Genomic DNA, 15792 nt, shown 5'->3' with positions numbered 1-15792 from the left:
CGTCTAAAATTTAACTAAAATGCTGGAATTGTGAAGATTTCAGTAATTTAGCATGAATTAATGGTGCTAGTTCTCAATATATGTGCATTGTATTGGCAAAAAGAGCCCATATTTATGTAGCAGAACCTTTCTACTATCCAATAAATGACTAAAAGTTTACATTTTAACAATTTTGTAAAACTGCTATATTTTGGGGCCAAAAAGGGGTCTTACTGGACCTACTCCTTTACTGATTGCTTAAACCTTTACTAATACTATATCATATTAAACATAATTTTGCTTTTTTTTTTTTAATTTGAATACTGCAGCAACAAAAGCAGAATGTTACAGATCTGCAGAGTGCTATTAAACAAGCAAAAGGAAAATACGCCAAATCTCTACGAAAGTTGGAGGACATTTCTTTAGCAATTCATGAGTCAAGACGAAACAAGCTGCTACTAATGTATTCTAGACAACCTGGAGTTGGAATAGATTGTGATAGTCTTCATTCGAATATCTCTGAACTGACTTTAGGTAATAAATATATTGGATTCCATTTAATAAAATCTATTCTTTCTTTATGTAAACGTTATCTAGTCTTGAGCAATTAGTCGTCTATCAAGGTTATCCGTATAATGAACAAGTCGTCGCGTTGAAGTATATTCTAAAAGAATGACCATGGAAGTACAAATGTATATTGTCAATATACTAGTAATTCAGTCAGGATTCAACATCGTCAAAACTATCTCCCCATTACGCCAGTTCATTTTCACAATTATAGAAAAGGAAGCCATTGAAGACGCGCTGCCAATTTTGCTCTATAAAACCGATAAATTTTTCCACATAGCACCATTACGATCCTTACATGTCAGTTGTATTTTAAAAGACAAATGTATATACTAGCTAATGAGCATCTTTTAATGATCTTGTCTGCATTGGTTCAACTTAAAACTATTGTCTGATCTTGTGGATCTTCTGGTCAGGTGGAATTTTTTAAAATTCCTAAACATTTAAAAAAAATTCTAATTAAATATTTCGTAGAAGGGCAGACTAGAATTTTTTACCATAGTTCTTACACACAATTGTTTTTTCTTTTTTCGAAGATATACATTTTCATCATCCAACTTGAAAGACTGTTGTCAAGTACTTTTATTAAGAAAATAGCTATTCGAACACACCTACTCTGTTTTTGTGATTCATTAGATAGGTATTTCACTTGATCCATATATTTCATCTTTAAGTACTGTGATTTTTTTGGTGTTATAAAGCCAACCTGTAGCTTTGATATATAAAAATGATAGAATCTGAAGCGTGATGATGTACCAAATATTCTTGCTTTGGACGATTTCAAGACAAAATATTCAACTCAAACACGCCCTAACATTCATTTCAAAAAGGTGCACTCGATTTTCTCTTTTCGATACAAATGTTATCAATTTTTTTAATTTTTACTTGAGTCGCACAATGGAAGGGCAGATACGAAAATTACTGAACTCATAGATTTATATGTTCTCCGTCCGTAGTAATTTTTTTTTTAAATCGGAGGTTATGCATTTTTGTCATCCAACTTGATAGATACCCATGTCGTCGACTTGATATCTAATTGTTCTGCTTAACTATGTAAAAGATAAATTGAAAACTTATGCAAATGGTGTTTTTAAAATAAAACTCTTCGTAATTGAGCAGAAAATTGTCATTTTATTTGTTTCTATTAATTTTTTTATTTTTTTGTTACTATAGTAAACATTACAGTAAGCATTTATCTATCGCCTTCTCTAACAAAGAGCTTCGATTCTTTTGTTCTATTTCAACCGGGGTTTCGCCTGAATACTTTCATGTTCTGACTAATCGTGTCGTGCTATTGCTTAGCATAATGAATGCAGTCTTCCTTGTTGCAATAATTGCATTTTGGTGTTAACAACCAGTCATGAAACATTTAAACTAGAAAACAACCAAAGTTGAACATTCGGAGCTTACAAATCCATATAACATAGAGTTTAAATTAACAATATAGCAACAATTGGTCAATTTGTGTTACAGCATCTATTGGAAAAGATTACGAGATGGTTGATTTCATTTCAAACGAGAACGATGGAATATGCGATGAAAGTGATTGTATGGAGGATAAATGTGACGATGGCGGTACTCATTCAAGTAACAAAACTGACGACGAAAAGGATATTGATTTGACTAACACTAGTAACATATTTGAAAATTTACAGATTGCTGATGATAAATTTTAATCTGTACACTGATAAAGTTTGCTTTAATTTGAAAATCAACTGATGACGTAAACAGTCGTGCACACCCTAACTACATTAACCCTACCATCTGTCAAAATATTTTGATATTGCACAAAGTCATGTTTTAATCAGATTCAGATTCAGATTCTTTATTTCTTCTAAAACCAAGTTGATTGTACATAGAAAGATATTTTTACGTACAGATTTTGCGCATGACAAGTTTGCACAAAACTTTTTTTCGAGTGATTATGATCGAAAATGTAAACAAGCAGACTTCCTATCTGACAAGACGTGATATAGAAGCTTGAGTTTAAACAAGTATAACTGATGCTTTTATTTTAAAAATCAAAATTAAGTCAATACAAATTTCGTTGAAAATCCATTCATAGAATCCTTTTATCCTTAGATACATAGACACTTTAAATTAAATTTTTTTATTGCATTCAAAACGACATTTTGAGACTAAATTCATTTCTATGTGTTCTGGTTTTTTCGAGAGCATTCCGGTCTTTTTCGAGTGCGTCCGTGTTTTACGAATAGATATAGGAAGATGTGATATGAGTGCCAATGAGACAACTCTCCTTCCAAATATTCCAGTTATGTAATTTTTAAGGCACGAAACCATTGCATTCATCAGTTTGATAATGGTGTACTATGATTAAACTTCATTTAAATAAGTATCGCACATTTGTATATGTTGTTGTTTGTCTCTTATTCACTCATTATATATTCATGATGCCGACAATCTAATGAATGCATAGACAATTTGGATTGAGACACATTGTGTTGTCCTGATGAACTAATCATTTCATTGTTAACTGTAATTAGGAAATTTAATTTAATTTTTATTGTTAATTGGAATAAAAACTGGTCAGATTTAATGTGTGGATGTTTTTTGTATTAGTTTTTTATGATTTTATTTCTGGAGATAGGGAGCAGACTTATTTTATTAGAACATTTCTTATTTTATTACATAGCATTTATTTGATTCTTCTCTGCTGTCCAGTAGGTTTCTTACTGCGGTTTTTTATTAACAGCTGCGCCATGAGCGCATGCCACGCCGGTAGCGTTTTCAAAGAATAAAATTCATTCTCTTATGGTTGTGGCATATATCTTGCATGAATATCCATTTCTTGTAGCAAACTGCACAGAGTGTGATCCTTAAAAGTGATACGTTAAACTTTGATTTGCTTATCCAGGATCATAAGATGAAATTACGGCAATGGGCTATTCGTTAGGTCATTAATGAGAATGGTATGATATCAACTTTCATTCTTATTTAATTTATTTAATTCAAATAGAATAAACTCGCCGTATATGTTCACTTGTTATGAAACCTAAAAATAATTTTATCAATGTCATCATATCAAAAATTTATGAAAAACTTAAGGGAGGTTACTTAAATCCATGTAAATCAGTCACCAAAGTTTCGTGAAAACTTATAGCACCTTTAAAATATTGTCTGAAAACTGTTAAAATTACCCCTTTTAAACTCATTTGGCCAAAAAGGGTCAATTGATATTTTCCCATCACTTGGCGTTAACTTTTACAAAAATCATGTCCTCTGAATCTTCTGGACCAAGTTCATTTTAGATAGAGATAACTGTAAACAACAAAAGTTGGAAATACAAGCAAGTCACCCTCACCTAAACAGAGAAAATTTATAAAATCCCCAAAGAAAGGAGTCCTCAATATATATAAATATTTCTCTGAAGTTTCACGTAACAGCTTAAGTGAGTTATTTTCCGACTTGCTGATGACGGACGGACAACGGTACTAATACCCGTATAAAAACTACCACGAAAAATATTATTAACTGTGAACCATGAATTGAAGTTGAAAAGATTATCAGTCCCCTGTACTTTGTTCTAAAGATTGAAAGTTTAGTAAGTAATATGGTTTTGTGATTTGTTGGGAAGACCTGTTCTTAATTACAGTTATAAACCAGAAAAAGTCATTTTTTTCAAGTCAAGAATACCCTTTTTTAGCACAATTTAAAAAAAAAATCGATATCGGCTTTATCTTGAGACCTATCACTACAAGACAACCGGGATTAACAGCTTCTCTATCAGCGAATGTCTGATTCTTAACACACCAGTCATAATCAACTTTAAAAAAAAAATAGCTAAATGTCACAAAGCCTTCCTATAGTGCGGCGGCTACAACCATGTTTCAGACGAAATTGGAAATTTAGAGGAATTGTGCACATCCTGCTACAAGCATGAAATTTGGCATAGACCTTCCTCAACTATTACTCTTTTATTTCATATAAAGAGGCATTTGAAAAAAATGTCCCACTTCCGGTTAATTCCAAGATGGCGGACATCATACTTGAATCAGCCCAATATCGAAGACTAGTAAGAGAAAAGGTGTTGTTATCATGCTACTATCATAATATTTGGTAAAAAACCTTTGTTATGTATTTCTTTTGGATATATTTTATAGAGTAGATGTCTTCAAAAACCCTACTTCCGGAAAATTCTACATGGCGGACATTGTACTAAAATAAGCTAAGTTTTTAGGGAGGGTAATTGAAATGTGTTTTAACGTATTGCTACTATAATTACATTGTGCAGGAACCTTTCTTTGGTTCTTATCGTGGATACAATGTATAAGACATATGGTAATATCCAAAATAGCGGACATAGAAATATCAATTTCTTACTTTAATATTTAACTTTTTTCAAAATGTAAAGAAATTGTTTTATTTTTTGTGCTGGTCATTAAATTTTTGGCTTGAAGTTATCCTCTAAACCACTTATTTTATTCTGTTGTAAATGTGTAAATACACTCTTATCACTTCAGGTAAAAAAAACAATATGGCATCAATTTCAAAGATGAGTCATCAATCCATATCTTCGATGTAGAGTTTTGGATAGATTGATTACAACAAAATAAAATCACAAAATAATAAAACATTTTCAAAATTACTACTTTTCGGCCAAAAATAAATGTTTATTCACGGTCAATACCACATGCAAACAAGGAAGTGCACGGGAGACTAGATTTTCCACAACGACAGTGACATCCTTTCTTACATCCACAATGTACAAGCACAGTGACTAAATGATGAGGTCTCAGAAAGTTTTTTTTAAAAGGGATCCCCTTTGTCCCTTCGCCATCCATTAGCACCTGGACTGGGGAGAGCATAAGAGCCAATAACAAGCTCATCCCCCTAAACCTGCCTTAGTATATTGCATGTTTTACATGCTGGAAAAGACAAGACCAAGTTGAGGGAATAGCATCAATTAACATCCCCTTTTGTGCAAATAGTTATTTTCTTCCTTCGTTAACTATGTTCACCCAATCAGTTAAGTTTGTACGATCTTACAGTAAAACCCCGGTGATTACGGCTGATCAATCATCATTCTCTATGTTAAAGTCAAATCTTCAAATGACTCCCATGCAGTCTTTTTGTCCTTTTCAAGGTAGCAATATTAAGATGTTTTTAATGTCCCCTGTGAATTTTTTAAATATTAAAGTTTTTGTACAATAAAAATGATTTTTAGATAACTGAAGAATAATATAGCCTTCTTACTGGGTTTATATGAACATTTAGATTGTTAATAACATGTTTTATAGGCCATTTATATGATTGACATTTCGTATTTTCTTATCCGTACCGTCCATAGGTCCATTAATTATTGTAATGTTTATCAACAAATAATTTGCGCTCGATCTTTTCAATTCAATTTTAGGGAAAAACGAGCAGAAATCAAATCTATGGAAGATTCTCTTTCTATAAATATTTACATGCATAACACACATATAGAGCCTTCTTTGTTAGACAGAAGAGGGAAGAGGGTGTTCAAAAATTAAGAGTGTCAATTTTAAGTTTTTTTCCTGTGTATTGCTACCCAAGCAAACAGAGAACCGTATTACAATGGATCACAATAAGTGTGTGTGATCACCACTCATTGCGGTATTATGTCCTTATCGTAAAATCGTATATTCTATCTTATCCACTTCAAGTTAAGCACCAAGTTCACTTCAAGAAACAGACACTAGAATCATGGTGCATGTGTCTGGTGCAGTGAAACACGAATCATGATTCGAACAGTCGTTACTCATGATGCTGTCATTACTGTTTCGCTTTTCCGTGACATAGGGATAGACGAACTATGGATTGCGTTTGGGAAGGAAAAAACTTTGAATTAATATCTATCAATGGCCTTTCAAAATGCACTAGACAGTGAGTGATCACTCACACTTATTGTGATCCATGCCTTTACCGGTTGTGAAACGGTTCTCTGTTTGTTTGAAAAGGAAAAAGACTGCGTTGGAGACATTAATGGCATTTGAAGATATGACTTTAACATAAAGAATGATGATTGATCAACCTAAATCACCAGGGTTTTACTGTAAGATCGCACAAACTTAACAGATTAGGTTAACATGGTCAACGAAGGAAGAAAATAACTGTTTGCGCAAAAAGGGGTGCTATTTAATGCTATTCCCTCAACTTGGTCAAGTCTTTTCCAGCATGTAAAACGTGCAACATGCTAAGGCAGGTAAACCTTGGAATTGGCTCTTATGCTACCCAGTCCAGGCGCTAATGGAAGGCGAAGGGACAAAGGGGATCCCTTTGAAAAAACTATTTCTGAGGCCTCATCATTTTTTCAGAAGCATTGTGGATGTAAGAAAGGATGCTACGGTCGTTGTAAATGTGGAAAATTGAGTCTCCCGTGCATGTGGTGTTGACCGTAAATAAACATTTATTTTTGGTCAAATAGTAGTAATTTTAAAAATGTTTTAGTGCTTTAGTGAATTTATTTTGTTTTAATCATCTATCCAAAACTCTACATCGCAGACATGGATTGAGGACTCATCTTTGAAATTGATGATATTGGTTTTTTTTTTTACCGGAAGTGATGAGTGTATTTACACATTTACAACAGAATAAAATTAGTGGTTTAGAGGATAATTTCAAGCCAAAATTTAATGACCAGCACAAAAAAAAATCTTTACATTTTGAAAACAGTTGAATATTAAAATAAAATTGATATTTCTATTTCCGCCATTTTGGATATTACCGGAGGTAAGGGTTTTAAAGACATATGTTTATACATTGTATCCATGAGAAGCACCAAAGAAAGGTTCCTGTGCAATGTAATGATAGAAGCAATACGTTAAAACTCATTTCAATTACCCTCCCTAAAAATAAGCTTATTTTAGTACAATGTCCGCCATGTTGACTTTTACCGGAAGTAGGGTTCTTGAAGACATCAAATCTATATAATAATCTATATAATATTTCCAAAAGTATATATCACAAAGGTTTTTACCAATTATTATGATAGTATTAACACATTTTCTCATACTAGTCTTCGATATTGGGCTGATTCAAATATGGTGTCCGCAAATTTTTTTCAAATGCCTCCCTATCTGAAATAAAAGAGTAATAGTTGAGGAAGGCTATGCCAAATTTTATGCTTGTAGCATGATGTGCACAATTTTTCACGAAGCCGCCGGACTACTACAAAAGTGACAACTAATCAGTCTGTTTTCGTTATGCATAATGCTTAATAAATTATGAAACAAATCAAGTATATAATAAAAAAATGTCTACTCGAATTCAAAAGAAAATTCTATTTATACATGGTCACTGGGGGAAAGCAGCCTTTACTTCCGGAACGACCAACATGGTAGAAGGCAGTATCGGTAAGATTTTATATTTCCCAAATAGTTGATCGAAAGCAGCGTTGATAGAGAAAATTGATAATTGTCTGTGTGATATATATATAGAACAACACGCATATCAAAGGTTCTGGAGATAAAATAACGATATAATGGTTTTATACGACTTTTAAGAAACCGAGAAGCCGTGCGAAATTTTAAGAATGAAAATAGAATGGATGTTCGTAACAAATTTTACGGCCATGCGTAACTTAGTTATAATTTTATCGATTTGTCAAATGTACATATAATATACATCTATCAATTTAACAACTTAAAGATCATATAGCTCTGTTTTCAAAATACACAAAAGTCGTGGAATACAAAACAATGTGATTTGTTTCTTCTTTTATATTATGCTTTCGTTATTCAAATCAAGACATCTTCATCGCCCATTTCTCCAAACCCTATGGCGAGTTTTTTTACCATCTTTTGATAATTAAACCTTCTCATCTTTGTTATCTAAAGGAGTATGAAATTATTAAGGTAAGGGCCGATTTTGGCCTCAAATTTCAGGTTCATCTAACGAAAGTTTATGGACACTTTTTAAACACTTTAGTGTCTATTTCAATTGATTCGATTAGTTTATGTGAACGATTTTTAACTGATTTAGTCATTAAAAACGCTCTGATTCAAGCTTAAGGGGGCTCCTGGGTATAAATCAATTTTTTTTTCTAATATAGGATTTCGCTATATTTTTTTATAAATGAACTTTATCATATACTTAAAAGAAAAATGAAATAAAAAAATGGGGTCACCGTTCATTTAAGCTCAAAATCTGCCTCCGGGAGAAGCATACATTTTTGTGTATGTCCTTTTTTTCTGTTGAACTAATAGGAGAAATAAAGGTAATATCGAAATAAAAAAATAACCTAATTACAGAAATCGCTTAAATTTTACAATTATTTAGTTTATGTACAGCTTATTTAAAAACAATGATAAAAAATGTAGGTCACCGATGAGTTAAAAAAAATATTTCAAATTTAATGCCAAAAAATGGCATTTTTGTACCAAAGGGAGATAATTTGGAGCTTTTTCAATGATATAAACATTTCAAAAGTCATCTTGGGCCAAACCGAATGGATTTTTTGGGTTGATTTTTGTACCATGTCATAAAGTAGTAACTAATAGTGTAATGAATAAAATTTGTAATGAAAAAATAAAGGTTTAATTTTTTGCTGAAATTTTTGTACCCACGAGCCACCTTAAATGTGAAAAAACTATCAAATATGCCAAATAACGTCACTTTTCAGATGGTTTATTAAAAATGAAAGTGGCCGCATCCGTGTTCGTCCTCAACCTTTATATATGCGTTGTATTATCATCAAATACAACTTACATTTGAATATTATGAATGAACACGAATGCGGCTACTTTCATTTTAGACGGAAACCGTCTAAAAATTAACCAAAATGCTAAAATTTGAAGATTTCAGTAAATTAGCATGAGGTAATGATGTTAGAACGCGATATATGTGCATTGTATAGTCAAAAATAGCTCATATTAATGTAGCAGAAGCATTTTACTGTCCAAAATACAGCTGAAGGATTACATTTTCACAATTTTCTAAAACTGCTATATTTTGGGGCCAAAAAGGGGTCTTATTACTGAACCTACTCCTTTAGCAATGTGTTACGCTCAGCAATCCAGGACGACTTGCATCATTCGTATATTTTGATGTTTCCTTTGCTAGAATCGAATTCGAAAATTGATTCTGCAATCAATTGGGAGAAGTCTTCCACCATATTTCTTCTCTTTTATACCCCCTGAAAAAGTTTATTCCTTTTCCTTTGACAATTTTTTGAACGGTAACCCAAAATGCAATTGATTCCTCGTTATACATTGAACTGTTGTTAGTTTGTGTTCCCTTATCACAGTCTATTGTCACTTTGGTGTCCGTATTTGATGTTCTTTTTAATAAGAATGTTTTACAATCAATATTGACATCACATTTATATCTATCTATCCCTTCGTATTCTTAATTCTTTCACTGTTATGGCGAAATGCAATGTCTGGTATGCATTATTGCCAATGTTTTCGTCAAATATTTTGTACCTTAGTTTAAAGAGATCTTTTCCGTCGTGGTGTTGTTGTACGGTGTGATTCAGAATTGTATCGGCTCTGTCGGATGTTTTTGGTAACACATGAATTTGACTGAAAATGGAATACTGCATTTTAACGAACTATTTCAACTGATTGCATGCTGATAAATTGTCCTGTTGACTTGTCATTCGCGAACTCCGTCTGCATGATCAAAATATGACTACTAAGATTTATTTTTTTTCGGAATGCTTCAAATATGGCGGAATATTTATAAAAGGGAAACTATACATGTATGTTCAGTTTTTTTTCTTTGTAACGTTTCTTTTGTCCAGTACTGAAGTGTATATTTGGGTTGTTTCGTGTCGGAGTTTTATAGAATAAAAAACAGCAAATGCAGAATTATATAATTCTATAATTTATTTCTTAATGAGAAGAAAAATTAGAAAATGAATAAAAAGTGATTCCGTATTTTAAGAATTCCCTTTTTATTAAACTTTATTCAAAACATAAAGTTCATATTTAAAAAAAGGTTTATATGACGTATAGGAATACTTTTGTATATACTTCTATTAATAGACCGGTGGTGTTTTCTTATATATTTATGATTTAATTTGCCTAAAGGCCCTTGGGCTGATATTGATGTCTCGGGATGATACGACATATGATACGGATTTTGCCATGTATTATTCTCTATATATCGTTAACACTTGATATGCGTGTTGTACTATCACAATTACCAATTTTCTCTATCAACACTGCTTTCGATCAAAAGTATTTGGGAAATATAAAATCTTACCGATACTGCTTTCTGCCATGTTAGGCGGTCCGTAACGGTGATGATGTACATCCACTTAAGGTAGCACAATAAAAAAAATTTTTTTACTTTCAATCACGAACCTTAAAAAATGCTGTAACTTTCTTATGACTGCATAAAAAATAATAATAGATAAATAAAAGATTAATCTTTTTTTAAATGAATGCAATATTTTTATTATGCAATCATTATGTAATCTATTATTATTTAATTAGTGGCAAAATCTCGGTTAGTTCACTAGAATGAATTTAACTCTCTCATCTCTGTAACTATAAAGAAAATTTCAACAAAATCTTAATCAACACATCACGGGCTTCAAAAGAGTGTGTCAAATTGTCCCTATGGTTATTCTATTCTCTCATAAATGTGTAATTAGTGTAAGCATCCTAACCACAAAAAAGAAGATAACGTTTAATTAGGTTTAAAATGTGTTCAATACATTCTATCTGAAATCTGAGACACCCTTTTATCAGATAATGGCCATAGGAACAACATATGATAAAATCAACCCTCTAGGCAGAAAGAAGCTAATTTCATTTGAAAGTGGAAATTTGGTGAAAAATATTTTAGACACAGTTAATATAGAAAAACGCATTCAATACCAAAAGGCAATACTTGTATTTAAATCATTAAATGGTATGGTTCCTAACTATTTACAAGAAAATTTTTATTTTACTGATAATCACAATTATAACTTACGTTCAGCTGATGAAAAACTATTAAATCTTCCAAAACCAAAAACAATTTTTTTAAAGAAAACATTTACATATTCAGGTTCTCAAATATGGAACAGTTTACCAAATGAAATAAAAATGAGTAATACACTTGTATCTTTTAAAACAAAATGTTACAAATTTTTCATCAATTGTGCAATTAATATGCTTTTTCATTATTATTTAAATACAATTGTATATTGTGTATAATATAACTTTATAATACTCTATGTACTTATAAATATGTTATTATTATTTTGAGGACTCTCAGGAAGATTAGTTTTAACTAATGGGATCATCCTCTTGAAATAAAGATTATTTATTTATTTCTTTATTTATTTAACATTATAATTGATTACATAATTGTTGCAAAACATTAACATTGCATTAATTTTAAAGAGTAATCTATAAACGATCCAAAACTACCACTTTTATAAATTGCGCTACCTTAAAATAATCTTTATTGGAAAATTACACCCATAAGTTCAAGCAATACAATCAAACAATAATTTTTTACAAAACAATGCAATACCATACCATACAATACAATATAAGGAATAGTATAAGATTATGACATGGCATTTTTCAAATTACATGTCATTCGGTTTCACGAGTGAAATGTTCGAGAAAGAATATTCAACGGTGGTCAAGTATTGCGAGACGAAGTGAAAGTTCCGGATCGTGAAATTAAGATGTCAATCATGATATAATATATTTGAAGGTTTTCAAATGGTCAATTAAAAAAGCTTGAGAATTGGAGCCCTAAAGTTATGGAAAGGTTACTTTACGAAAACCAGCAAAGATATTATTGTTCAGAGGATAATAAATACAAACTGTTTCATTTGAAATAGTAATGTTGGTGTCGTTTTTGTAATGTACGATTACAGCTTTGTATCCGCAACTGTTGCCTTAAAATATCTTCTCGCTTGAACAATCAATAGAATAGATTTCATATAAACTTTGTTTCAAATAAACAACATCGCACGCAGTGAGAGATCATGGGTTTGTAACACTCCTTTTCATGCCGATAAATACTTAAGAATAGTACACCCCCCCCCCCCCCCCGTTTTATGTTGGGTTAATAAAAATGGCTGGATCGACCCTTGCGTCGTTAGCACACTCTATCTATATAACAATTACAATTCCATGACAAAAAGAACTAGTCTCGGGACAGGGAATAAAAACCCGTCAACCATACTAAATGATTCACATGATCCACCGTGTAGAACGCCACTTGCGGGGTGTCGGCTATGTTTGACATGGGGTGGCAATTTTGAAGCGACGAAAAAGTAACAAGGTAAGTTCAAGCATCAAAATTTCTTATTTTTAGAACTCTCAGTACCATATAATGTATTGCACGGAAGGAACCGCAACATAATCTATTTCCTGAAAGCACATGCAGTTTTCAGTGCTCAGTTTTCATAAAACACCTCGCCCTAGTTTTCCGTGTTGCAGATTTTGAGGCTTTATATGCAAATTTCGGTATAAAAAACTACTTTACACAGCTACCCTCCGTATCATTGATATAGAATTGTATTCATCTCATTGACTTATACCAAATACCAGTTTCTTAGTTAAAATTAATTGGTTTTAAAACTGTTATTCATCAAAATATAAAGTGTCAGATTTTGCGTCGCAAGAGGTAGAGGCTTGTCATAAAAAAGAATACATTTTCTTATAAATCGATCCCTATCTGATACTTTTTGATTCAAACACACCTACACAAATATGAACATAAATGTAACAGAAACTCAACCTAGAAAAACACAGGTAACATCAAATTCTTCAAATTTTATGCAATTCCGGTTCGTTTAGAGATATGTATATAGTCAGAGTAGACCTTCAAAGTATATATTATATGATAGATGTGTAACAGAAAACAGATAGTTCTAGCTGGCCGATTACGAACGAAATAACTGTCTTGAATCATTTTTTTCTTGTAAACCTGTTTCGTTGTATATTTGTGTACAAGTCGTTGTTTTCTCATTGACAATTGTAGTATCATCGTCTTCAGGATTACTTGAAGTTGTGTTGTCATTCGCTGAAAAAGATACCGGTGAGTGTTTCATTGGAGAGAGTGTTCTAATTCTTTTAGGAGTGATGGATTTTTGCGGCGTGCACGAGTGCTTTTTAGATAAACCTGGTAATGAACTATGATGCATTTTGGCTGGTGGAGGTTTCGGGCATATCTTATGTTGAGGACTATTTTGTGATTTTCCGCCATGTTTTGGTTTATTGAGCCTTAGCCTTGACTTTGTTTTACCATGATAGTGACTGAAAAGGAAAAGAAATCGTTTACCAGCTTGAAAACTAAATATTTTAAGCCATTTTTTACTATGAATGAAATCAAAAGCACATGTTTTATAAGACCAAAAAAACAGGCAAAATGAAAAACTCTTATTTTGTCATGGTAAAGTAGATGTGAATGAAATCAAAAGCATATATTTTATAAGACCAAAAACAGGCAAAGTGAAAAATCCTTGTCTTGTCATGGTAAAGTAGATGTGTTTGAAATAAAATATATCATATGAAGACTAATTTACAAGCAAATACAGCCCGTAACAGAGAAGTGATCGAATTCGCGTTTCTTTACCGTCAGAATAAGTTACGTTATCGACAAACTTATTTCAGAAGTGACATAATTTAATTTTCTTCATTGACAAAATATTTCATGTCCAACGTGTAAGTTTTCATTGTTTAAGTCGAAGTTTTTTTAACACAGTAAAACATTTTTTATGATCTACCTCTGTCATTGGCATTTTCATTTTAACGGTAAAGGATCAAATACGGGATCTCCGAAATTTCTATCATTTGTTACGAGGAAATCATTATTCAATCGAACATATTATGAAATACAAAGGAGTTGAAATGATCAAATACTTTCGAACTGACGGAAACAAAAATACATAATCTAGAATGTGTGTTCTGTCATAAACAATGGCTTCGTCGTGCGAATCGACGAGATCATGTTACATGTAACTGATCTTAGCTGTAGAAACAGTTGGTGCGACCTCGATAAAATCTTTATCAATTTAATATAAACGATAAATATTTATGACTACAATGAGGCCGTTAGTTTTCTCGTTTGAATTGTTTTACATGGTCTTATCGGGGCCTTTTATAGCTGACTATGCGGTATGGGCTTTGCTCATTGTTGAAAGCCGTACGGTGACCTATAGTTGTTAATGTCTGTGTCATTTTGGTCTTTTGTGGATAGTTGTCTCTTGACAATCATAGCACATCTTCTTTTTTATATAATGAATTTATTGGAGTCACATCCACTGTTTCTACTGTTAACATGACTCGTCGGTAAGTGCAATAAAGACACTTTTAAAGATTGAGATTGCTGGTTTATTCTTTGCACCTTCGAGGTATTAAAATTATTTCAGTGTTTATTTAAAGTTAAATTTATTTTCAAATCTCTTCTGTTTAAAATTCAAACTTCCGTTTAAGATTTTGTAGTAAACTATCTATTCTATAGTTAGGACCATTTTATAATAAATACCCTTTTGTACAAGAATACTTTCTTTATAGAAGTATAGATCTGCTGGTTATAGATTTTTTTTTATAACTTTCATTATTGTGACGACGCGCTATGAAATTCAGATTAATTTATAAATGAAGTTGTATATACATTTTTGGTCATAAACACAAATCTTTTAAACAGTTCGACGAGTGCGTCAGTGTTACAGTAGTCTGTTTACTGTAAGTTACTAAGCTTGGCCCGATTCATCTGTCATTTATGGAAACTAATTCACCACTTTCTGAGACATTCATTTTTATTTCACCATCAGACATGGAGCTACATTTGTAACTAAAGGAAAACCCTCAAATTAAAGAAATTTGACATGATATACTGAAACTTTCTTATAATCAATTAAACGACTGCTTTTCTTAGATATGTGATTTTTCATGGTCAAACTTTTTCATTGTTAACGGACTTTTTGAGATTTTTTATTGTAAAAAAATGGTGTTATTTAAAGAAATCAACATTCAAAATTTACAACTTCATGAACATGTACAGGAAGCTGAATTATTGCACATCTATGTACTACTTAAAATTGTACTTCGATCTGTTGCGTCCTTAAAATGTTCTGACCGTCCTAAGATTTAATGTACGGAAATGTTTCGGTAAATTAAATTTAAATCCGAATTGAATGTAACAGTTTTAAGAGAAACCAGAATCTCTTGATGACCAAACGTATGTAGTGAGATTCCACCCTTGTTGAAAGCCTTGTCCAGGAGACTTCTAGATTTTTAAATTCCCTCCGTTTTTCTCATGGATGGAGTGTGGTCTCTCTGTAAATTACCCCATATCTTTTCA

The 15792-nt window shown here is 31.9% G+C and overlaps 1 protein-coding gene across 1 annotated transcript in view; it reads left to right on the top strand.

The window, feature by feature from the left end:
• Nucleotides 1–2374, top strand: part of LOC143063643 (SH3 domain-binding protein 5-like) — a 120939-nt gene extending 118565 nt beyond the window's left edge. Inside the window, exons 4-5 of the mRNA XM_076235894.1 lie at nt 309–513; nt 2020–2374. Of these exons, the coding sequence (XP_076092009.1) occupies nt 309–513; nt 2020–2222 (408 nt within the window). The 3' untranslated portion in view covers nt 2223–2374. The remainder of the gene's footprint in view (nt 1–308; nt 514–2019) is intronic.
• Nucleotides 2375–15792: the final 13418 nt, after the last annotated feature.

Source organism: Mytilus galloprovincialis, chromosome 2 (genome assembly GCF_965363235.1).
Source record: "Mytilus galloprovincialis chromosome 2, xbMytGall1.hap1.1, whole genome shotgun sequence".
NCBI lineage: Eukaryota > Metazoa > Mollusca > Bivalvia > Mytilida > Mytilidae > Mytilus > Mytilus galloprovincialis.
Note: the sequence above shows the minus strand (reverse complement) of the source record. Positions and strands in the feature narration are given on the sequence as shown.